At 47.0% G+C, this 25696-nt stretch overlaps 1 protein-coding gene across 5 annotated transcripts in view; it reads left to right on the top strand.

Moving 5' to 3' along the window:
- HRH2 (histamine receptor H2) overlaps positions 1–23719 on the top strand; it is a 48943-nt gene extending 25224 nt beyond the window's left edge. For 2 of the 5 annotated variants that reach the window (XR_008375283.1, XR_008375285.1), the window contains 2 exons: positions 5185–5320; positions 21151–21275. Coding sequence is in view for 2 of the 5 variants with exons in the window: in XM_053567333.1 (XP_053423308.1) it covers positions 21151–21343 (193 nt within the window). In the remaining 3 variants the exon portion in view is untranslated. Of the gene's footprint in view, positions 1–5184; positions 5321–9129; positions 9222–21150 lie in introns of those variants that run through there. The other 3 variants (XM_053567333.1, XM_053567332.1, XR_008375284.1) reach the window with 2 other exon arrangements.
- Positions 23720–25696: the final 1977 nt, after the last annotated feature.

A 25696-nucleotide genomic window follows, 5' to 3' on the forward strand; every position in this document is an offset into this window, starting at 1 on the left:
GCCTTTGTCCCCCAGAATGACAGTCTTTGGAATGGACCCATTCATTCATTTGTTCATTCATATGCAAACATTTACCCAATCTCCACCACATGCCAGGAGCTATGCTGAATGTTAGGGGTGTCAAAATGACATTTTTTTATGGTTGTGCTGATGGGCAGTTATGGAAAGTTCTGATCTCAGCTCTGCCCTCACACACCCTGTGGCTTGCACGTCCAGTTTTCTCATCTCCTAGAGTGCTAGATCTAGCCGTATGCAGCCTGCCTGCTCACCCCCGAGTCACCTGAAGCTTATGTGAGCTGTGGTATGAGAACAGGCTCCATGATCCCTAGGCGCACAGAGCATCAGACTCAAGAAAGGCTCGGATGGATGCTGCAGACCCACCCACGAGGGCTCTGGGTTCTGGTCTGTGTGGAGAGTTGCGGAGGCAAAACTGTTTAAGGAGAATCCTCGGCCTCATATCTTCTCTGGCCTTGCATCTGCCACCCCCATCCCCAGGTGTGGCATGCCCCCTCCCATAGACTTGAGTCCTGTACCCTCTGCTCCTCCACAGCTGTCCCTCTGGGGCAAGCCCAGGGTCTCCTGCACAGCCTCCTCCCTGGTATTCTGGCCTCTGGACTCTGCTTCTCAGATCTACCCACTAACTTGGCACTTCTGGAGACTTCCATGTCTGGTCCTGATGGGTGAATGCCCATTTAGCCATGTGCTTCCACAATACCTCATTCAGGCTGGAATGCAGAGCATCAAAAAAAGAAGGATTATAGACCAGACAGAAGGTAGCGGATGCTCTTGAGCTTAGAGGCATGTATCACTTTGCTGCCCATACCTATTTGAGCCCTGGGTTAATAAGCTGCCTTTTAACCCTAGTCGTTAACAGAAACTTCAATAAGACTTAGCAATAGCTAACATTCATTCAGCACCCTCTACTTGTCCACTGTACATGCCTGACATTGTTTCTAGGCACTAATCATTTGGTGAGGCATCCTACTTCCACTCCTGGGCCAAGTGCTGAGGGCATGAGAGGAGATCGTACAGCCCCACTCCACTCCACCCACTTGGCCCCCGTCCTTTCTTGTGGTCTAGTTAAGGAGCAGACCTCAATGGTTCAAAGCAGCGTGTGCCCCTGGAACCAGGATGCAGCTGGTGCATGGCCATGGTCCCGGAGCCTGTCCCATGCGGTAGGCTTCTGAGCTGAGCCTTTAAATGCAAATGAGGAAGATCCATTTATCCAGGGCAGGGCAGGACCCTTGAGACCAGGGACCTCATTTCATTCTCAGCGCAATCCTGTGATATAGTCATTTGTGTTTGATCTCCACTCTATAGATGGGAAAATGGAGGGTCCCAGAAGCCAAGTCAGTTATTGCCCGGAAAAGTGGCACAAGCTAGCAAGTCAGCCAATGCTGCCCCCTGAGCAATAGAATAAGAGGCAGCTCCTGCCACTGCTGTCCTTTGGATGCTGGACATACTGCAGGGTATGAACATCCACCTTCTCCTCTAACCCTGGTGGGCACCTGGAGTGGGAGGCTATGAAAAAGCCAAGGCCTGCCTGGGTCACACATAGCAGCCATGGAGCTGGGGCCAGAGCTCCTGGAGATCACAGGTTCATGGCCAGGCTCCGTCCTCCAGAGAATAGAAAAGCCAGTCAGAGGGCCTCACACTGGGACAGAGGGCATGGAGGGTGGAGAAAGCCAGGCACAGCCCTGAATGAGGTGGGCTTCTAGCTTCCCTGCTGACAGACAGATAGAATGTCCTTCTTGCTGTCCATCTAGAGATGAGACCCAGTGTTGACCCAGAGTCCTTATCACTACCCATGTGGTGTGAGCCTGAGACAAGAATTCCAAGGAATGGAGCCAGCCTGGTCTGGCTGGGCTGAGGTGGGGGGCACGGCCAGCCAGGGCAGAGAGTGCTGAGCTGGCCACCCATAGTGAACTCTCTAGAACAGGAATCTCACTCCTGCTCATTGACCGCCACGGTTCCTCATCACCTGTTGGACATGGATAACCCTGTGTCAGTCTCCCATGGCTGCTGTAACAAATGACCACCAGTTTAGTGGCTGAAGACAACACACCTATATTCTGTTGCAGCTCAGGAAGTCAGATATCTGAAATCAAGGTATTGGCAGGACAGGTTCCTTCTGGAGTCTTCCAAGGGGTATCCCTTTCTTTTTCCCACTTGTCATTGCCATCTGCATTCTTTAGCACATAGCCCCTTTCTCATCTCTCTCCAGCCTCTGGCTTCCCTGATCATTGCCTTCTCCTCTCCTGGAGCCAGACCTCCTTTCCCTCCCTCTTATAAAGACCACTTGTTACGATGAGGACCCATCTGGATAATCCATGATACTCTCCTCATCTCAGAGTGCTTAATCACATTTGCAAAGTTCCTTTGCACATAACGTAACATTCTCAGCTGGTAGAACATGCTCGAATTTGGGAGCCAGCATCTAGCCTCGTACAAGTTCCGGGTCCCTGGCTTGGCATTTGAGGACCTGCATGATTTGGCCCTGGCCCACCTTCTCATCCCACTTCCTGCTACCACCCCCAGGCCTAGGCCCACCCTCAGCACTGTCTCCCACATCCAAAGCAAACCACTCAGAGTCCATTCATTCAAAAGCATCCACCAAGGACTTGCTTTCTGCCAGCATAGGTTGGGGAATGCCAGTGAGCAAAGCAGAGGCTGCCCTCTCATAGGAACGTTATCCTAGATCAGTGGTTCTCAAAGTGTGGTCCCCAACCAGCAGAGGACTCCCAGAAACAAAGAAGCTGGTCCAGACCTCACAGCCTCATGCGGGACAGAGCTGGAATTTGTGACCCAGTCTGACCACAAAGCCTGGGCTCTTTCCAAGATGAAATGCACCTGGACTTGAACTTGGTCCTTTTTTTGAGCATCGGCTCTATGCTAGTCCTGTAGATGCCAGATGGGGAAACTAAGGCATAGGGAGGCAAGTGAGCTGCCTTAAATATGAAGCAAGCTTAGGAGAGGCTGGGAGAAGAACCCTGCTTCTCTGGATCCCTGCCCAGAACTTACTGGGTACTTTTCCCACCCACTCACATGTTCTTGGTAACCTCTCAGGGTAGGGAGATAATATTCATAAGCACCTGGAGTATCACTGGCCCCTCCCAGGGTGTGGCACTTCCTCATTCCCCAGAGCTCTGCACCAGTACCAGCGCCTTCCATACTCTGCCATGCCTGGCACGTTAGAGGGTGGCACCCCTCCTTCAGCTCTCCTGACAGCAGACCAGGTCTCCACTGGCCCCTGTCTGGGTCCTCAAATCCATTCTCCTTCCCTCTACAGCCAGAGAGATGTCTTCAAATGTAAATTTGGATTATACTCTACTCCTCTTGTTACTCTTAAAGTGAAAAGTTCTTGTCCTAGCCTCCAAGCCCAGCACTGCTGGGCTTCTCAAACTGCCTAGACTCTTCCTGGAACCCTCCTCCCAGGCCGCACAGCGTCCCACCCTGTGCTGCCTCCTCCCAGCCCAGACCCTCTTCTGACCCTCTGTGGTGCTCTGTTGGTTTAACATCTGCTGTGCAGACCTGCCATGGGCAGGCCCATGTCTGTGCTGGTCGCTGCTAGGCCCCAACACTTGGCACCACCCAGCACAGAACAGGCCCAGGAGTCTTGTTGAATGAATTAACAAGGAATGAGTGAATGTCTTGTTCTAAGTCCCCAAGAACCCTGAGAAGAGAATACCACCCTTGCTGTAGAGATCAGGAAACCAAGTCTCAAAGAGGGAAGTTCCAGGAACCTTGTAAGAGCTTAGAAATCCTGGGTTCCCTTTCCTAATGATCACCTTCCAATGGCCCTCCCTCCAAATACTGGCATCAGGGGCAGCCCTTCCAGCAGAACCCAGGGCTCCCTCTGAGTCCCAGACTCACAGGGTGGGAATAGCCCAGCTGCGCTCACCCCCACCAGGAATGGGGGGCAACTTGTACCAACCGCACAGAAAGTGAGCCTCAGAGTCAGGACTGGAGTCCAGGACACCCACAATCTGGACAATGTCCACTGAGTCACTGTGGCACACCCTGATTTGGCCAGAGGATGGGGGACAGGGCAGAAGGAGGGCTGACGCTGTCTTCTAACCCAAGCCCAGTCACAGAAGATGAGGTTACAACATCTGTAGGCAGGAAAGAGCCGAGTGTCTGACATACTTCTCAAGAAAAGCTGTTGCTCAGGAAGGAAGTTCCCTTAAAGGCCCAAACTTGTTGATTTATACTTTTGGCTCTCTTTTTGGCACATTAATCTCAGCATTTCTTCACGGCCTTTACCAGTGCTCTTTGCTCACTCGGAGGCTGGCTGGGCAGTACACCCAGGTAGGCCTGGCGTGTGGCTGGTTAACTTCTGTCATCCGAATCTGGCTGTCCCCCCTCACAGCTGCTGGGTGTTCTCCGGGGGTGCTGGGGAGTAGGTCGACCTGGTATAAGCCATGGCCCCGCCACTGCCTGGTGGGTGATGTTAGGCAAGTCACTGGACCATCTGAGCCACAGTCTCCTTACCTGTGAAATGGGGATATTTAGCAGACTGGCATTGTAAAGAGTAAGAGCAAAGTAGCAGTACTTAGCATAATTCCTGGCATGTGAGGGGTGCTCCCACCAACGTGAATTTCTGTTCTCCACCGTCCGTCTCTTTCCCTCGTCGCAGTCTGTCTCTGTCTTTTGTCCATATAATGGTTTTACTGAGATGCACTTCGTGTACTGTACATTTCAGCGGTCTCTAAGTATATTAACGGAATTGTGTTGCCATTATCGTGATCAATTTTAGAACATTTCATCACCCCCCAAAGCAACCCTGCACCCTTTGGCCATCACCTCACACTCCCTGCACCCCTCACTCGGAGACGAACACTCAACTGCTCGGTGTTGCTCTAGACTTGACTTTTTGTAAAATACGTGGTCTTTTGAACCTGGCTTCTTTCACTTAGTGTAGTATTTCCCAAGTTCTGTCTTTGTTTTTCTCCCATTCTCTGTGTGCGTGTGTGTGGGTTTTATCTCCCCTCTGTTTTTTCTTCCTTCACCAAGCACGCAGGCTGTAGGGCGGCTCTCAGCTGTCCTGGGGCTCTGGGTTGGAGAGCACCGGGCTGAGACTGCACAGTGGACCCCTCTGTCTGAGGGCCCGCACTTCTGCACAGCAGCCTGGCAGAGGGATGGTGCCAGCGAGGAGTTAATCCTTTTCCTCTTCTGTCTCTTCAGAGAGTTTGGGGAGTGACAGACCCTCCCACTCCCAGAAAGGAAGTCAGGGGAAGCAGAGCAGAGAGGAGATGGAAAGCCCTGTACAGCCTCAGAAGTCAAGGAGGATAAATCGTGGCCCCCAGGAGTCACTTGAAAGGTAGAGCACTTGTCATGTTCTGGTCTGGGGATTGTGCCTTTGAAGCCAGCTGGGACCCTGGCTGGCACCTGAGTGAACCCTCCCCCCTCTGCCTGAGCCCTCCCCTCGTCCCCACTTCCTGGCTCCTGACACACATCTGGAAGCGCTGCCTGCTGACACCTTTGTACCCTTAAGAAAAAGGAGCATAGGAGGAAAAGGCTCTCCTCCAGGAGACTTGGATTGATAAGCAGAGGGAGGGCTGGATTTCTGCCCACTTCACTTGCAACTGTTATCCAGATAGCATTCAGCATAACCTAATGGGGCGAGGGATGCACACCTTCCAGACCCCAGCAGATAGCCTGGCACAGGGCAGGGGAAGACAACCTTCTGCAAAAGGCTGGGCAGTAAATATCCCAGGCTTTGCAGCCCACGGATTCTCCTTTGCAACTGCTCAACTCTGCCCTTGTCATAGATAGCACATAAATGATTGGAGGTAGCTGTGTTCTGACAAAAATTAATTTATGAACACAGAAGTTTGAGCTCCATATCATTTTCATGAATCACAAAACATTATTCTACTATTATTTTTTCAATCATTTTAACAAAAACAGGTAGAGGGCTAGATTTGGCCAACCCTGGTATAGGGGAAAGAAATTGGTGCCAATTCCAGCCCCTGACACTGGGACCTTGGGCAGGTGGCTTGTCCTTTTTGAGCCTTAGCTTGTCCTTCTGCAAACTGGGGATAAAAATACCTTTTTGCTGGGTGGCGCCTGTGGCTCAAGGAGTAGGGCGCTGGCCCCATATACCTGGGGTGGTGGGTTCAAGCCCGGCCCCGGCCAAAAACTGCAAAAAAAAGAAAATGCTTCCTTGCTAGGATTAAGATGATATTTGGCACTATTTTATGCACAGCTCCCAGCACAGAGTAAATGCTTAGCAAGTGGTAGTTGTTATGATTTTATTCCTCTGGCCCCTTTGCCAAGGAGCAGCTGAAGAGTTCAGGGCAGGCTTTGTGGATTTATGCCTAAGGTCTGCTACTTAGGTCCTGACCCTGAGCCTCATGTCCCTTTTCTGAAAAAGGGGACTTGGGTCAGTCTCAAGGGACCATTCTAACACCAACTACATATGCAAGATGCTTAACAAGGGAGATAAATCATGCCAAACCCCTAACTGTGTTGTGTCAAGAATCTTCTGGCAAGGGTGGTGAGGAACATGTTTTTCATACTAATGAATTGCTCAAAGTGTGGAAGTAAATTCAGTAAAATGTGTCCTTGTCACAACTTTTGTGGCTGCAAGCACCAGGGGCAGACTGGCCAGAGGGCAGGTCTGCAGGGAGAGCCCCAGCCTGGGGTGTAGGGGACCTAGAGCTGTCTCCCGCCCCTGCCACAGTTCAGCCCATGTGACCTTGAAAAGATGGCATCCCTCTCTGAGTCCTAATTTTCTCATTTGTAAAAGAGCTGAGAATTCTGGCAACTGTCCCTGCATCTGAAGAAACAGCAGTGAGTCACAGGGCTCTCTGCTTTGAGGCGACACTGGTGTTCATTAAACTAACCGTGACTGTGGCAGTGTTGGAGGATATTACAGGGTGCCTACCGCCCTTGAGGTGCTCCTGGGGTTTAAGGACCACTCCCTCCCTGCCTGAAGATAAGAAGGCTGGGGTTGTCCCAACTCCAGAAAAGTGGCAGGTGTTTCAAAGCCATCAGTTTGCCTCTCCTGTGTCTGATCCTGCAGAAAGCTGCGGGTGCAGTGAGGACCCAGACTGGATGTCCCAGTCCACAGAGCACACTCAATTCTTCCTCGGAGGACCGACCACATGCTATCGTCAGCCAGGGAAAGATATTCTGGGTAGGTGACAGGGGTATCTCCAAGGCCCAGAGGATTCAGGGAACTTCCTCTTCCCATGATGAATCAGGAGACACAAGGTTTATAAAACACATTGTTAAAATGGAACATGAAATTGAAAGTCACAGAGAACCCCCATTCCTGTGCCTTCCTACCCAGTGCCGGCAGTCACGTCTCTGCACTTCCTTCCTGCCCTGTCCACCTGCAGATGTGGTCTTCAGACAGGCGATAGGCGGGTCCACACAATCTTGCGTTCCGCCTTCTTTTGTTCTGTTAGTCTTAGTTCCTGAGCAGCCGCAGGTCTTTCCTTTCTGTAGCTGCTAAATCTTCGGCTGACTCACCCTCTCACTCATCCTTTACCAGATGCTCTCGCTGGGGAGGGGAAGCCCTTCCTTACCGTGCTCTGCCGCAGGTGCTCTGAAGATTGACCTCCCCAGCTTGCTGGCTGGCTGACTTGGGGAAAGGACTTCCTTTCTCTAAAACTCTGTGTCTCTTCCTCCGAAAAGTGGGATTGATCATCACAGCACCTCCTCCCAGAGTTGGGCCAGGACCAGTTGCATTAAAGTAGTGACCTAGAGGGGAATGAGACTTAGCACACCCTAGAACGCCCAGGTATGAGATACTGTTTTATTCTGCTCAGGGACCTTGCGAGCCATCACTTCACAGATGGTGGAAAAACTTAAATTTTTCAGGTTAGAGGAGCTCAGTCACTTCCAGTAGTAAATATGGGGACTTTAGAAGTTGAACACAGTCAGACAGGATTTACTCCACTCCCCGCCCACCCGCTCCCCCATCCCTCTGGAGTACATTCTCAGAGGCTGCCTGGCCCCGGCGTCATTCTCTGGGCCACTCCAGGCCTGTCTTGTTGGCTTCTCTGTCCACAGCAGCTGTGCAGACACAGCTGTGCAGACCACAGCTCCTGGGTTCTCCCTGGCACTATCACAAAACAGCTACATCCACTCACTGCCTTTGGCCTCTGCTACAGCCACTCCTCACCGCCACCCCCGTGTCTTGCCTCTGGGGATACCCCTAGCAGGCAGGTGCCCATGCTTGGCCATGTGCTAGGGCTAACTGTAGGTTCATGGAGATTTTAGGGCTTTCCTGCACACCCCGTGGGAGCAGCGCTAGTGGGGCACAGGGGTGTAGCAAGAGGCTCCCAACTGCCATTTCTGTCCTCTTTCTGGGCTTCTAGACCCTGAGCTTTCAGAGCCCCAAACTCATCTTTTGGTGGCTCCACCCTACCTCCAACCAGGGTTTTGGTCCCCCAGGAAGTGGCCAAGTACTACTCTGGCATCTAAGACCCCAGGGGGTGTTGCCCCTCTGGGTGGTGGGGAACTACTCTCCTGGGCTCTCGAAAACCTCTTGCACTTGGACTCTCTCAGCACCGTCAGTCTGTTTGAGGCTTAAGTAACAGCCTCTCCCCTGGTCTGCAGGTGCAGCCTGAGGGATGGGGCCAGCACTGGGGATACAGACAAAGGCAGGAGGCAGGCAGCCCTGCCACTGGTCCTGGCCCCCCTGAAGAGCACTCACACCACTGTCTGGTCCGCTTGTTGGCACTCCACAGCCATCTAGTGATGGTAGCCAGTGCCCAGCCCAGGCCAGCATTCCACAGCCACCTGGTGATGCTAACTAGTACTGTTCCAGTAAGGATAAGCCTTGTGAACTGCCTGGGAGCTGACTGATCATGGGCACAATACTGAACTTTTCCATGCCTCAGTTTCCTCATCTGTAAAATGGAATGTGGTAAAGATGAAAGGAGGGAATAAACGCAGAGGCCCAGAAACTGTGTCCGGCACGTGGTGAGGCCCAGTGGTCACCAGTGTGTGTGGGTGCTGGGGTGGGAGTTGGGGGCAGTCCCTAGGAGTGATTGAAGTTTTGCCCTGCTGTTGCACCTTGCCATTGTGTCTGCATTTGTTTTGCTATTTTAAGCAAGCGCATGGTGAACATCTTCCCACAAAGAACGTTTTATTTCTTTCTGATTATTTCCCTAGAAATGGAATGTCTAAAAGCAGAATCACTGGCCAAAGGGGAGGGATATTGGAAGCCCTTTGCCCTTTGCCTAACTGCCAGCCACATCTGAAGGTACTACTTCCTCAAAGCCACGTCAGCGTTAGGGCCCTGGGAGCATTGCAAGGGTGGCTGACTGAGGCAGAGGGTATTGACCACAAGGAGAAGGGGCCACTGGCCACTGGGCAGAAGGAAGAGGGGGAGGAACCTTTGCAGGGGTTGAGAAGGAGCCATCTGAAGGAGAAACCCTGCTCCTTCAGTTTTAAAAAAAGATTTCACAGGCCAGGCACGGTGGCTCATGCCTGTAATTCTAGTACTCTGGGAGTCTGAGGTAGGAGGATCACTTGAGCTCAGGAGTGCAAGACCAGCCTGAGCAAGAGTGAGACCCCCCCATCTCTACTATAAATAGAAAAAATAGCCAGGTGTCATGGCAAGTGCCTGTAGTTCTAGTTACTGAGGAGGCTGAGGCAGAAGGATTCCTTGAGTCCAAAAGTTTGAGGTTACTGTGAGCTATGATGATGGCACTGCACTCTACCCAAGGATAGAGTAAGACTCTCTCTCAAAAAAAATTAAATAAAAATAAATAAATAAACATTTTGCAGTTTCCAGGAGAGCACCAGTCAAGCCAACCAATCTCAAAGTAGTGGCTATTAGAGAGCTCAAGCAGCTGGGCAGGGTGGGTGGACACAAGGCCCGGACGTGGGGGTTGTGAGTGGGACCCCAATCCAGGGCAGTGTGGGACAATGGTGGCCCCCTGATCTCTGCTTTGCATGTTATAAGAGAGCAGGAAGCCTCCAGCTCTGCATTTGGGTCAACCTGCATCCTCTGGAAGCTCCTGACTTATTATGAGTCCCTGAGTTAGTGGCTGAAGTTCTTTAGGCCGGAGTTCCTCACCTGTTAGAAATAAGAATAAGAGAAATGTCTCATACCATCACATGAACATCATAAGAGCCAAATGGGTTGCATCTGTCACGTGCCTGATCCCTGAGCATGCTCATCGTTTTGTTATCAGTAATCCCAGGTCAGCAGCAGGAAGCAGATGGCAGGGAGGCAGGGGAGGGCTTGGCAGGAGTGGGCTCCCCACACCTTCCCTTCTTCAAGTGACATGCCTGACCTGCTATGACATGCCCAGCACTTACTGACTGTGTGACCTCAGACAAGTTTCCCTACCTCCTTGTTTCTCCTCTGTGAAATGGAAAGAATCATAGCACCTACCCAAGAATAGGTATGAAAATTAACTGAGTTAATACACACAAAATACTCCGAGCTGGGCCTGGCGTATTGTATTGGGGCCCAGCACAGGTTTTGAAGCTAGTAGACATGGCTTGGAGGACTGCTGCTGCCTCCACCAGCTATGTGACCTTGGTCAGGGCAGTCAACCCCATGGCAGGTTAGTCTCCTGCTCTGCAAAGATGCAGGTGGTGGTGCCAGGCAAGGCTGCTGTGGTCCCAGGACCAACGCAAACTGTCCCAGGATGGTGCCAGGCCAAACAGAGAGCAAGTACTCAATGACCATGTTGAATCACAACATTTCACCTAAAGTTTTATCTTTGAAGAGAACACCCATGAACATCACCCAGACCCACTCCTCCCCAGCATCCTCTCTCCCAGGGGTAGATGAATACTCCCCGTAGGCTCCCTTCCCCACTCCACCTCCACCCCGACACCCTATACTTACTGTAGTCTCCTGATTAAAGGAAGGCCAATCAAGGCTAAAAACTGACCCCATTCCTCTGTCAATGCCTGACATTCCCCTGCTGTACAGCCTTCAATAGCTCCCCAGTACCTGCCAGATCATATCATCCTGCTCTGGCTACAGAATCCCTTTCTTCCTTCCTCATCCTCTTTATCCTCATGCTTTTTCCTCTTCAGCTCAGCCAGACCATCCTTTGTTCTTAGAGTACACCCCACAGCTCATGCTGTTTTGGCTGCCTAAAGATTCTTGCCCACCTGCCCGAATGCTCCTTGTAGTGCCAGGCCCAACTCAAATGCCACCTGCTTCTTGGAGCCTCCCCTGAACCTCAGAGCCAGAAATGATGCACACTCACACTCAGAGGCACACACCCACACACACTCAGGTGCTGGCCCCCCCACACCCACTCTTGTGTGCGTACAGCCCTACCCCTGTGTGTATGTTCACACACATGCACACACTCACATACCTATTGCCTGTGCCCGCTTACGGGCTCACATCTGTGCCCCATGTAGCCCTGTCTTTACACTGCAGTGATTAACCCAAACGCATTATATCACTCATTAGTTCCTGTAGCCAAGAACCCTGCACAGACCACCTCTGAATCTCTTACATTACCCCTCAGTGCCATTCTGACAAGTCCATTTTGACAAGGGTGCCCCAGAGGAAGCAGTGGGCCATAGGGGAAGGAAATGTGCTCTGAAGTCACATAGCCATGGCTCAAATTGGAGTGACCTGGGGCAGTTCCCACCCACTTGGAGAAGCAGTGGGCCATAGGGGAAGGAAATGTGCTCTGAAGTCACATAGCCATGGCTCAAATTGGAGTGACCTGGGGCAGTTCCCACCCACTTGGAGCCTCAGTTTCATTACAGACACCTGTACTTACTTTCAAGTGCCATTGTGACTGTTAAACAGAAAAAGGATGCAAAGCACTTGGCTCAGGATGTTTAAGCTCTCAGTGGGCTACTTCTTACTACTATTTATTCATTGGCACCATTCTCTTGTGCCTGCTAGAGTCACAGTCAATCCTTCCCTCCACCACCAGCCCTTTGTCTGGTCCCAGGCTATGACTCACAAGTGTTTAGGGATAGGGGCTCTGGGAGGTCCCTCGTCAAAATCCCCTTTGTGGACCTAAAGCTCCTAGACCTTCACTTTTTTTGTTTGTCATGGGTTAAAAATTAAAAAGAGATTAATGTGGCTGGGTGTGGTGGCTCACACTTAAAATCCCAGCACTTAGGGAGGCTGAGATTAAGGACTGCTTGAGGCTAGGAATCCTCCCACCCCCCACAACTTTCAAATGTTTTGTTTGTAGTGGTTTTAAATGTTTTAATACAACAAAGATATAAAATAATACATTTGCAATCGGCCGGGGTAACATAGTGAGACACCATCTCTACAAAAAGAAAGAAAAATTACAGAAAAGGAGATTAATGGTTTGTGATTGTCGGCTGTCAGTCTCCGAAGTAAAGTCCTGAGGGGTTCTGGGGATATCTTTCTTGAATAAATTTCACCTTATTTGGTTCCAAAATGAACCCAGGCTATTTGCAAAGCTCTTTCAGGAAGGAAAGCTTTGCCAGAGCTGTAACACCATCTTCTCACTACCTGTTAGGGAAAGACAGGGAGTAAGCTCCTACCCAAGAGGTGGCATCCTTGCTGGTCACACCTGCCCCTGAGTCTTTTCCACTTCAAAGCAGACCTTGGGGACAAGCAAACCTTCTGTGTTTACTTCCAAAAAATTGGGAGTGAGTCATGAGAAAAATATTCCTTTCATGAGCAGAGGGCTGAAGTTTGGTCATTTTGGCATATTGGGTAGTAACAGTTTGTGGTAGAAAACAAAGGGAATACTCTGGCTGGTCTCTAGGTAAGTTAGAGTCCTGAAATTTCCCCCTCACAGTATTTTAAAACAGTAAAAATTGTGGCTTGAAGAAGAGGGTCATCCCAATTTTAGCAAAAGCTTAAGGCAATGAGAAAGCCCTGGTGGGTTGTGCAGGGTGTCAAGGGCATGGGTGGGCCACATCTCCTCTTCACCCTCCTCTGCTTTCCTCTCTTCTTAAAGAAGAGAAGACATCCTGGTGACACCAAGTTTCTGGTGAGTAGGTGAAGCTGACCTCTCATGGGGCTCTCTCCGTGTTGTTGAGTGACAAGATCCTGAGGATTGATCGGCCTGGAGCCTCCGCATGCAGTCCCTTCATTGTCAGTTTTTGATGATCCTCAGGGACAAAGCGTCCCATTGGCAGTACCAACTGCAAGAAACAGAGGAAGAAGAAGGAGAGAATTCCTTAAAATTTCAAACTGTTTCACTTAGCCCATCTCATCTCATGGTTGCAACAGGCCTTTCTTTGGGATTTTCCCCTACAGATGAGGAGGGGTCTGAGAAGATGGGGTTGTCTGAGACCCAACAGCAGGGTTATGAGGGAGGCTCAGACTGTTTCCAAATCTCACACTGTCCCCTTTCGCCCCTAGGGCATAGCTGCTCCTCAGATGTTTGCTGAAAGGGTAAAGTCATTCACTCTTCCTGCACAAGGCAGGTGATGAGAAAGTTTGTATAGAAATAAAGGCAGCTTAGAGGTAAGGGCTACCAGAGACAGTCAGAGCAAGCTCTCTGATTCTGACCGTGAATTTGGGGTCAGAAGACAAAAGAATGACTATTAAAACTGAGATTTATTGGGGATTTCACTCATTAGTGAAATCACACACATGAACACTGGCTATAAACTTGGACAAGGGAGAAGATGAAAGATACAATCCCTGCCTTTATGATAATCTGGTTTAGTCCAAGAGACAGACAAGTAAACCTCCACTCAGCCCAGGGAGATAAATACCTCAACAAAGGGGTTGCAGGAGACCTCAGAGACAGCTTCCCAGAGGAGGTGATGGATGCCTGAACAGAGTTTTGAAACAGGAGTAGAAGTTAACCAAAAGAATGAAGTAAAGAAATTTTGAACAGTGGGAATAACACATTCAAGGCACAGATGTGAGAGAGAGCAGGGTAACATGCACAGGTGGTGGTTCTGCCTGATTCTTTGTACTGTAAGCAGTGGAGGACAATGGAAAGGGTGTTGACATTCATTTCCCGCAGTTCTTATAATAGTCCTGTGAGTTTGCTGTTATGCATATTAACTCATTTGGCAGATAAGAACTCTGAGGCTCTGAGGAGACCTGAATAAGGCTTCCTTTCTGAGTAACTGTTAAACTGGGTCTCGACCCCTGGTAGCTGAACATAGTGTAACACCCTCCAAGTGAAAAGATGAGCATTATATTCAAATAATGTTTATTTAGGAATATTGTTGGTCAAGATCCTGTTAACTGCAAGTAACAGAAAGCCAGTTAAAAGGGATAGGTTGTACAGGCCACATACACCGGGGCTGGCAGGTTTGAACGTGGCCCAGGCCTGCTAAACAATGACAACTACAACAAAAAATAGCGGGGCGTTGGGTAGCACCTGTGACTCAGTGGGTAGGGCACTGATCCCATATACCGAGGGTGGCCCTGGCCACCTAAAACAGCATTGACAACTGCAGCAAAAATAGCCGGGCGTTGTGATGGGTGCCTGTAGTCCCAGCTACTTGGGAGGCTGAGGCAAGAGAATTGCTTAAGCCCAAGAGTTTGAGGTTGCTGAGAGCTGTGACACCACGGCATTCTACTGAAGGCAACATAGTGAGACTCTGTCTCAAAAAAAACAGGGGGGGATGGGTTGGTGGGGATAGGTAATTGGCTCATGTATCTGAAGAGACTAAGTATCACATGGCTGGATCCAGATATTCAAATGTCATCAGGAATTTATCTTTCTCCAACTTCTAACTCATCTTCCCACCTGCTGACTTCATTCTCAGCCAGATTCTCCTCATGGGGCTGCCAGCAGGTCTGAGTTTATATCTTACCACCTTTTCAGACCCAAGGGCAAAGTACGTCCCTTTCCTATTGTTCCAGCAAAAAGTTTCAGGCTTAAGTTTCCTTGTTGGGACTGGGTCATGTGTCTACCTCTGCATCAGCTGTCACAAACCCAATACTAAATCCAGGGAGAAGGGAAAGAGGTCAACTCCACCTCATCCACATGGACAAAATGTAGGGAAGATTGAATGTCAAAGAAGAATTAAGGTGCTGCTATAGAAGGGAAGGGTACTTGGTTATGGGAAGGCAAAAATGACAAGTGTTATCTTAAGCACTTAACTGAGTGGCAGACCCTGTATTATGTTCTCTCCCAGATTTAACATCTCCTTGCTTCAACTATTAGGGCTTAAGACAAAGATGGACATGGAACCAAGAAGGGGGCTGAAGAATATTAAACCTACTAGTATCTTTGCAAATAGACTCATGAGTCTATACAGTGTGGGGATCGCAGCTTGGTGTCATATGATACAGAAGGCAACCTAAGGAAAGGAGGGAAGGGTCCCTGACAATAGACTTTTTAAAATTAAATGTGCATGTTAAAATGTCTTTATAAAAAAAAATAGTAGAAATTCCATATGGTACAGAGGAAAGAGAATGAGACAAAAAAAGTCCAGGTAACACAAAGCAAGAAGAGAGGGGGAAATTTTAGAAAAGGATAAATGTAAAACACAAAAACAGATGGAAGAAATGAATGAAAATAAATCAGTAATTACAGTGAATATAAATGAAATAAATTGGCCAATTAAAAAATATGAAGAGCATCAGATTTGACTTAAAATCCAAACAAATGAAATAAAAATATTGAAATATAAGGGAGAAAAAAAAGATATGCTAGGCAAATACTTAACAAAAGAAATCTGGATGACTATATTAATATCTAAGTGAACATTAAGCAAAAATATATTAAAGATAAAGATAGTCAACATATTTTGGTAAAAGACTCAATTCACCAGAAAGATAATAATTCTAAATTTGTATTAAATAATTTAGCTTTAAAAATATGTAAAGTTGACAGAAATACAAAGAGAAATTAACAAATAGTTATAGTAGAAAATGTGTAATATGCCTCTATTATCCTCTATAGCATCAAGCATATAAAAAAATCAGTAAGGACATATAATGTTTGTAAAATGCAAATAAAAGCCCTAATTTAATGAAAAAAATAAAACACTGCTTCCAGCAACTCGGGAATAGGAATATTCATATTCCTTTCAAACATTCATGAGACACTTAACCATGTACTAGATTAAGAATCAAGTATCACCATATTTCCAAGAATCACATTCATACAAAACGGTTCTCTGACTACAACAAAATTTAATAATGACAAAACCTTTACATATGTAGAAACACATTTCTTAGTAGATCATGGAATAAAGAAAAATCGTTATGGATCTTAAAAAACATTTTAAAGTAAACAACAATGAAAATACTGCACATCAAAACTTACAAGATGCCACTAATCTATTCAAAAGGAAATATATAGCTGTAAGTGCTCATGTTTTAAAAAATAAACTTAAAATTTGATGTTCTAAATGCCCAATTTAGAAGTTGAAAATAACTAAGTAAACTCAAAGATAATTAAAGAAAGTTAACAGTAGAGACAAAGGCAGAAATTAATGAAACTAGAAGATGAAGATTTAATAAAGAGAAATGTAGCATAACCAAAATTTGTTAAAATAAAAGAATAAACAACATAAGTAAAGAATATGAAGGATGAAAGGGGATATTTTTATAGATATTGTAGAGATTAAGAAAGATGAGGACATTATGATTAACTTTATATTCAAAACTAAGGTAAGGTGAACAAATTCTTAGGAAAACAAAACATGATAAAACTGACTTGGGAAGAAATAGAAAACCTGAATGGTCCTATAAACATTAAAAATAAATTAAACACCAATAGTGCTTGGTGTTGCAAATGAGTTCTACCAAATATCAAAGAAAAAAGTCATAGCAGTCTTATACAAGCAAGAAAAAGAGAGGAAACTGCCCTATTTGTTGTGCAAGGGGAGAATAATGTAGATTCAAAAATGAGTATGAAAAAGGAAATTGCAATCTAATCAGAAACATAAACATAGTTACAAAAACTGAAAAGTGTCCCAGAAATATTTTCAAAAGAAAACTATAAACTTTCATGGTTAAGTTAGATTGATAAAGAAATAGAAAATAACTTTAGTATTAGGAATGTTATTAATATAACTTAGCTCATCAACAGATTAAAGAAGAAAGAACCTTATTATTATATCAACGGAAGAAGAAAAAACATTAGATAAGTTTTAGTAGCCATTTACAATCTGAAGCACAAAACTAAAAAATCCTCTTAACACATTATGAGTAGAAGGAAACTTTCTTAACCTGAGGAAATATTAATAAAACTATTCTGAAACAGGGAACAGGGATGGCCTTCTCACCCCTTTTCGACATTTTACTAAAGCTCAATACCTTAACACAAGAAAAATTAAAAACTAAAGGTAGAATAGGAGAAGAACAAAACAACTATTATTCACAGGTGATAACCATCATCCATGTAGACACTAAAAAGTATCTATAGACAAATTATTATCATGAATAAGAGGTGAGCAGCATTGCCAGACATAAACTCAATATACATTGTCACCTATTGAAAAGTATCACTTATAATAACAATCAGAAAATTAGACATCAAAAAAGACCTAATAAATATCTTTTAATCATTATATACTTTCTTTATAAAAATGAGGTGTATCTTTCTTTAGATTAGTATCTAGGTGCCTCATGATTTTTTTTTTTTTTGAGACAGAATCTCAAGCTGTCACCTTGGGTAGAGTGCCGTGGTGTCACAGCTCACAGCAACCTCAAACTCTTGGGCTTAAGCGATTCTCTTGCCTCAGCCTCTCAAGTAGCTGGGATTACAGGTACCCGCCATAATGCCCAGCTATTTTTTTGTTGCAGTTGTCATTGTTGTCTAGCTGGCCCAGGCCAGATTCAAACCTGTCAGCCTCAGGTGCCCTACCTCACTGAGCAGGTGCCCTACCCACTGAGCTATGGGTACCACCACCTTCTGATTTTTTTTTTGTTGTTGTTGTATCTTTTTGTAGATTATGTTTTCACACTTACATATGTGCAAATGAATTTTATATATTGATCTTATGTTCAATAAGCTTGTTATACCTTCATATTGATTCAAATGACTTACAGGATCTAGACGGAAAGATTCAATATTATAAAGATGTTTGGGCCAGGTACAGTTGCTCACACCTGTAATCCCAGCAATTTGGGAGGCTGAGGTGGAAAAATCACTTGAGCTCAAGAGACCTTGTCTCTAACAAATATAAAATTAAATTAAAAATGAGTAAAATGAAATAAACTTTCAAACAAATTTTTTTTATAAAAAAGGTGTTTGACCTTCCTACAATTAATCTGTACCTTTGAAACAATTTCTATTGAAAGCGAAACAGTATTTTCATGGCAATGGACAAGCTGATTCTAATTCCAAAATTTATGTGATTGAAAATAGGCTCAGGAATAGCCAAGACATTTCTAAAATATAAGACATAGCAATAAAGTCCATAGGGTAACACTACAAGAATAGACGAATAGGGTAGTGGAAAAGAATGGAGCTCAGCTAGCACTGTAGATCAGTTAGTGACATTGAAATTCAGGAGTGCTGTGGGGGGAAAGGAATGGAAAAATAAAATACAACTCGATCTTAGTTGATACACTAAAATCAATTCCAGATAGGTTAATAGGCAAAACTTTAACTTTTAAAAGAAAATATAGAATACCTTTATGAACTTGGGGTGGGAAAGGATGTATTAAATAAGGGCCAAGAAACCAAACCACAAAGGAAAAATAGATAAACTTAACTATTAGAATTAAGAAATTCTTTTCCAAAAGACACCAGAAAAATAGTGAAAAGTTGAGTCCTGCACTGGGAGATCAGTAACACAAATCAAAGTGTTATGTTAGTATTCAGGCATATATAAAGACATCTATGCATCAGTAAGAAAGAGGAGGAGAGAAAAGGAGGAAGGAAGAGGGAGAAAGGAGAGGAGGAGGCAGAAGGGAAAGAAGACAAATGAATAAAAGACCTGAATAGGCTTTTTAAAGAGGAGAAATGGGAATGGCCAGTAAAAATAAAAAGGACTCCAACCTCATTAGTAATCAAGGAAACAAATTTAAAGAACAGTAAGATTCCATTTACACCCACCAGATTGAGAAAATTGTTAGAAGTCAGATAAGACCAGATACTGGTGAGGATGCAGAGCCATGGGGCATTCTCCTGCCCCACCAGTGGGAGTGGAACTGGTGCTGCCCATTTGGAAAGCAGTACTTGAAACTCCTAAACTTGAAACCATCTACACTCATGACTTAGCACTTAAACTTCAGACTTCTACTCAAAAGAAACTTCTACTTGTGCGCACCAGGAGACAGGTTCAGGGATGTCCTGAACAGCACTTGTAAAAAACTGGCAACAATCTGGATGTCAGCCAACAAGTGAATGAATAAATAAGCTGAAGTATATTGTAGAAGGAAATATTATACAACGGTGAAAATGAGCTAAGGTACACCCATCAATATGCTTTAATCTCAAAAAAATAGAATGTTAAACAACCACAAAAGAATAGCTACAGAAAAAAACCCATAAAACATGATTCCAGGCCAGGCACTATGGTAGTTCACACCTCTGTAATCCTAGCATTCCGGGAGGCCAAGGAGGGAGGATTGCTTGAGCTAAGGAGTTTGAGACCAGCCTGAGCAAAAGCAAAACCCTGTCTCTACTAAAAATAGAAAAATTAGTTGGATGTTGTGGTGGGTGTCTATAGTCTTAGCTACTCAGGAGGCTGAGGCAGAAGGATCATTCAAACCCAGGAGTTTGAGGTTATTGTGAGCTAGGCTGACACTAGGGCACTCTAGCTGGGGGCAACAGAGTGAGACTCTGTCTTAAAAACAAAACAAAACAAACAAAAAACCAAGAAACCATGATTCCATTTATATAAAAGTAAAATATAGGCAGAACAATACAATCAGTTATTTAGGGATGTAGAAATATTTGCTGAAACAAGTCAGATACTGATAAAGTTCTGTTCCTTAACCTGAGAGGTAGTTGCACTGGTATTCTTTTCAATGTTCTTTAAATTGTGTGTATGGCTGTATTACCTATACAGGCCTTGTGGATGCTAAATGCACTCCATTTAAAATATTTGATGGCTGAATTGGCACATAACAAAGAGATATGCCTGAACAGAGGAATTGCTTGAGATGTTTATTTTCTTCTTCTTTTTGTTAATCTTTATGTTCTGGATTTTTTACTATGAACATGTGACATTTCCAAAATAGTATTATTTTAAGTGGTATTTAAGCCCCTTAAAAGAAGGAAGTAGTTATTTTGTAGGCCAGAGCCGGCACAATTTTTCCATAATTTCACTGATTTCAGTGAGAGTCACTTTCTCAGAGCCACTTTCAGTGAGAGTCACTTTCTCAGAGTCACTTTCTCTGGCTCTGTCTGGAATGTTAATCCAAGTGCAAATACCTGCCCTCTTGGTCAAATATGTACACTGCTAACATAGCACGGGACACCGGCAGCTTCTGAACTGCCAGAGAGATGACCTTGAGGTGCAGATGGGGTGTCCTGGGGAGGAGAAGACTGACCACCCTACAGGGAGCAGGTGGGCCATACTGGGGCCTCCGGCAGTGGCTTGGCTAGAACGTGCCCAGGCATCAAAGGTAGCAGCTGTGGGCATGGGTGTCAGCTGTGCCCTTGTTCACAAAGCCTTACAAAGTCAGGCCTCCAAATCTATAGCTACCCTCAGATGAACTCCAAAGGCAGCAGGATGCTCTTCCCTCTCTGGAAAGAAGGGAGAGGGAGCAGTGAGCTGGACTCCCCCAGTGACCAGTGTATTTTAAAGTGAGGCAGAATAACATAGACTTCTCTCTACCTTCCCAACTTGGGTAAGGTAAGCTGTAGATATTCAGAAATTGCCTCTGCGTGTTAAAAGCTGAATTGGGATTTGAAAGCAAGTCTCCTGAACGTGCCTCCTTATGTAGCATTCCTTTAGAGTCCCTATTGCCCGTGGACTGTTCTGGGTAGCAAAAGGAGGTCCCCTGACCCTCCCCACCCCACCCTTCCCTTAGTGCAGTGGTTCTCAACCTTCCTAATACCTCCTAATGTCGCGACCTTTTAATACAGTTCATGTTGTGGTGACCCCCAACCATAAAATTATTTTCGTTACAGTTACTTCATAACTGTAATTTTGCTACTGTTATGAATCATAACTTAAATATCCGATATGCAGGATGTATTTTCATTGTTACAAAGGGGTTGTGACCCACAGGTTGAGAACTGCTGCCTTAGTGGAAACAAAGTCGAGAGGCCAAGCCTGGCCCCCGGCCTTGCTCTGTGGCTGCCTCAGCCCTGGCCTGTGCTTGTGTCTCCTCAGGAAGCCAGCGCTGGCCTGCACCATGTGCCCCAGCAACCTCCTGAGCTGCTGCAAGAGACTGTGGGGACTGAGGTTCCTTCAGAGACACACAGGAGGCCCCTTGGAGGAGCCTTCGGAGGAGCTGCTGTCCGAGCAGCCACTGAGGACACCACTCCAGGAAGTAATGAGGACGCTACCCTCCAAGACTGTCTAGACCCAGCTCCAGGACACTGAAGAGACTGCTCCCAGTTCCCCAAATGTGACTCCTGGAGACCCCAAAGTCACCAAGAACCACCCCCTGGCCTGAGTCTGCAGGCTCCCAGAACACACAGCTGGGCACCGGGGTCTTTGGGCCTAGGGAAGAGCAGCCTGTGCTGTGCTCAGCATTCCCAGACAGGTGCTCGGAGCTCCTCTGGACCCGGTGGGCTGAATCTCATAGGATCAAAGCTCATGTTGGTGCTGGCCCCAGGAATCATGAGCAGAGATGACGGGAAGGATGGGGATGTGCGCATATGTGTGTGCATGGATGTGTACGTGTAGGAATATGCATGTCCCTGAGCAAGGCAGAGAGTATCGCTATAAAGCACTGACCTCTCACTCCCTCAGGGGTTCTGCAGGAGGAAGGAAAGGAAAGGAAAACACAGGGAAGGGAAAGGAAGCAAAGCCAGGGACTTTGCCTGCGTGAGCTCTTGTAATCTTTATAACAAAGTGTGCTTATAGTAAGGATCAGGATCCACCTTTAAAGAGGTGGAAACTGAGGTTCAGAGAAGTATAGGACCTGCCCAAGGCCACTCTACTAAAAAGAGTGCCTGGCACATGGGAGGCACCAAATATATATATATATATTAAATGGATGAAAAGTAGGATGATGGTTGAAAAGCCAGGCGTTGGCCCATGCTGCTGACACTACGCTACACTGCCTCTCAGGAGAGAGGGCAAACAATCCCTCGACTCAGTCTGTCCTCCTCCAAGCAAGACTTAGACCCAAGGAGATAGGGAGGAGCCAGCCCCTAGAGATGCGGGTGTGGACAGGCTTCTGTCCAAAGGGCTCCACAGCAGCATCTCTGTTGGCCAACCCCGCCCCCCCACCACCCAGTCTTCCTTGGTTTCCAAGAACCCTCCTGGTCTTCCCCCATCTGTCTATCCTAGCTTTTTCATCCCTTTTGTAACTCGTGGTCCTCTACCTGGCCATTTAATGAGGCCATTCCCCAAGGCTCCATCCTCAGTCTTCCCTTCTTGCTGCATTGTCTGCACAGCTGTGACCTCAGTTAGGAGATACCAGGAGGTTGCTCACAGGTTTGTAGCTGCAGGCCAGGCTCCTTCAGGGAGGCTTAGACACATTGCTACCTATGCAACAGCTCCACCTGGATGTTTCATGCACAGCCACACTCAACCTCTCCCAGCCCTGCTGTGCCCCTGGGTTCCCCGGGCTTTCCCTTGCTCCTCGCAGTCAGCCCTCTCAGTGTCCTGGTCCCCACGGGTACCGCTGTCTTCTTGGTTCTCTCCATCTGCCCTGGTTTCCCTTGATCTGACTGCCATTGTCTCCCTCACAACAGCTTCTGACACCTCTTCGGGCATCTCCCTCACCCCTTCATCCAGTCCATTCTGCACTGGAAAGTCACAGTGGGCTGTGCCGAATGCAAGCCCGAGTGTGCCACATGCACAGAGAAGGCAGTCTTCAGTGTGGCCAGTGGGCCTCCTCCTGCACCATGTCCCCATCACTCCACTCGGCCCTTCTGACTCTTCCTTTTTGTGCATTTAACTCGCTGTGTTCTGTCCAGCCGTCAGGCTGCACACAGTGCAGTTTCCACCACTTGAAATGTTCTTAGCTGTGCTTTGGGCCAGTTAAATCCATGAGATTTCAGCTCACATGTCACTTCCTTGAGAATATCTTCCTTGACCCTCCATACTAGGTCAGACCACTGCCATACCCCTTCCAAACTTTCCTTAGAAGGCATTGGTGTAGTTGTCATGTGGCAGTCATTGTGTGGCATTCCTTGAATTGTGTCTGTCTCCTACTCACAAGGCCGTGGGTCCTGCCTATTTCTGTTGGCCATTGTTTGTCTAGCCCCTAGAAGAGTGTTTGTCACATAGTAGGAGTTTAAGAAATGCCTATTGGGTGAATGAGCAGAGAAAGAGTGCGGACAGTGGACGAAGCAGAGCCTTTAAGCATCTTATCTGCTAATAAACCGGAAGGCGTGATTTGCCCTGGCGACTCCCAGAGATGCTTAGTCTCTTAGCTGAATTCTTTCCAGACTCCCTAGAAATCTCTCCTTGGGAGTTTTCCCAGGAATCTGAGGCAAGAGGGTCTCTCAGTCACAGCTACATAGTTGGAGGCATAAGACCTTGAGTGGAGACAAAGCAGCCTGGCTCATCCCAGACCTGCTGGTCAGTACTTCAACCAAGGTGCCACACCCTGTCGCTGCAGAGGGCTCCTGCAACGGTGTCTCCAGGCTGCCGTTGCTCCCCCCGGGAGGCCTCCTAAAGACACTACTGGCTGCAGAAGTGGGGTGCATACTGCTTGGTGGAGGAACATCTGTGGTGGGACCCCGAATCTATGTTTGAGTTACCATCCCGTTCCAATAAAACTATTGAAACAGATGCTGCCTCGCGGTTTTATTTTTTAACTTCCTAGTGAGGAAATGCTTCCCAAACTTCATCATACAGTGTCTTGATTTAGAAAAGAAGTCATGACAAAATACTGGGGTAAAGGCCAAATTGAAAGTTGCCTAAAAAAGAAGACAGTTTAGATGTTTTCCAGAAGCTAGGTTTCATGCTAGAAGGTCACACTGGAAATGAGGGAAGGGCCGATCAGGTACATGGGTGGAGCTCTGCAAGGGCTTAACAGATGGAGTATTTCTGAAACTGCCAGATCCAGAGACACTTAGTTACATGGGAGGAAAAGGTATCTTTAAAATGGAAAACTTGCCAATCAAGGAAGCCCACAATAGGGAGTGGGTGGGTGAGGTGCAAGTGAGAAACCAGGTCAAGAGAAAATTCATGGTTTTTGCGCAAGGAGTGAATTCTCAGGACACCAATGAAAGGTTTTAAGAGGAGGAAGGAAGGGGGCTGTCCAAAGCCCAGGACACTGATTGCCAAGGTGTCAGATGAAAGGGAGGAGGTTGGTGCTTGTGGAAATCTGAACTCCCGACCCTCCAGAAGAAGCTATCAGGCCATACCTTGATTCGTTTTCATAGGAAGCAGAGAAGAGGTCATGTGTAAATCAAAGCTGATAGGAACCACTATGTTCAAAATGAGCCTTCATGTATTTCAGGGGAGAAAAGACAAAGCTGTGAAGGGAAATTTGGGAACTGGGAAGGTAGAGTGGGTTGGGCCCACCAATGACACCAAGCTGTCCTGCTGAAGGGGGACAGCTTGAACTGAACTGCTATGCCCTTAACTATGGCTGCATGTGATGATCTGGGCACTTGATAGGCACCCGGCCAAGGCTGGGGCCTGGGAACCATGATGTCCAGAACCCTGTTCTAGCAGGTTCCCATTCCTCCATTGGGAATCAGAAGAGAAGCATGATTGTCAACTAGGCAGAGGGGTCCGGGTGGGAGGGGCCCAGCCAGAACTACCACAGCTGGTGCTGTCCCAAACAGGGCTGCGCTGGGACTTATGTCTTATTCCACAAATCATAGGGAGCCTTTGAAAGGTTTTCAGTAGAGGGGCCTAAAATGGTGAGGCCCATGTTACAGAAGGGCATTCAGACTCCATTTGAGAAAATAGGTTGCGGGGAGCAGGGTACAGAGGCAGAGAGAATGGGAGGTGCCTATGGCAGGGGCTCAGCAGTCACATCCAAGAGCATCTGCTCACTGTAGACCCTCAGGCTGTACCTGGGAACCTGTGGGAATTGGGTGCTGTGCCCTCCAGCGAGACAGCTTGTACGTAAACATGACCAGGGAATTAGGGAAGGAATGGGTCCACAGTGGGGAGGTTATGGGGGTCAGCAGGCCAGGAGGGAGGTGCAGTGTATGGGCATGAGAGGAAGCAGACCTAGCAACTGTGATGTTCTAAATGGAACCTCTCCTGGGTGCACAGAGCCAGGCTGTGTTCACACCCAGTTCAGAAGCATGGGGATGCCATGGAGCTGCTCAGAAGTCAGACTGAGCGACTCTTATTTAGAATCTCATCTCGGGAGAGCTGGGTAAGGGGGAAAATAAATTCTGCTCACCATGACTGAGACTTTGCAAAATACTGAGACTTTGCAAAATACCGAGGAAAATAAATTCTGCTCACAATGACTGAGACTTGCAAAATACTGAGGAGTTCGACCTAGCTCACTCACCTTCATGAGGTCCTCTGGACTAACTACCTCTCAAGGAAGAGTTTATCATCCTTGTTCAAAGGAAGAAACTAGAGCTCAGCAAGTTCAAGGGTCGCTTCCCACAAGCAGGAAAAGATAGCCACAGACACACATCTCCTACCAGAATTTCAAAGTCCCACAAAATTCCAAGCATTCCAGTGAGAATTCAGCCAACTTGGGGAATGGGAGGAGGCCCCATTCACCTTGTCAACAGCCCCAAAGAGCTCTTATCTCATTATGTGAGAGTTCACTACAGAA

This window comes from Nycticebus coucang, chromosome 17, assembly GCF_027406575.1.
Source record: "Nycticebus coucang isolate mNycCou1 chromosome 17, mNycCou1.pri, whole genome shotgun sequence".
Taxonomy (NCBI): domain Eukaryota; kingdom Metazoa; phylum Chordata; class Mammalia; order Primates; family Lorisidae; genus Nycticebus; species Nycticebus coucang.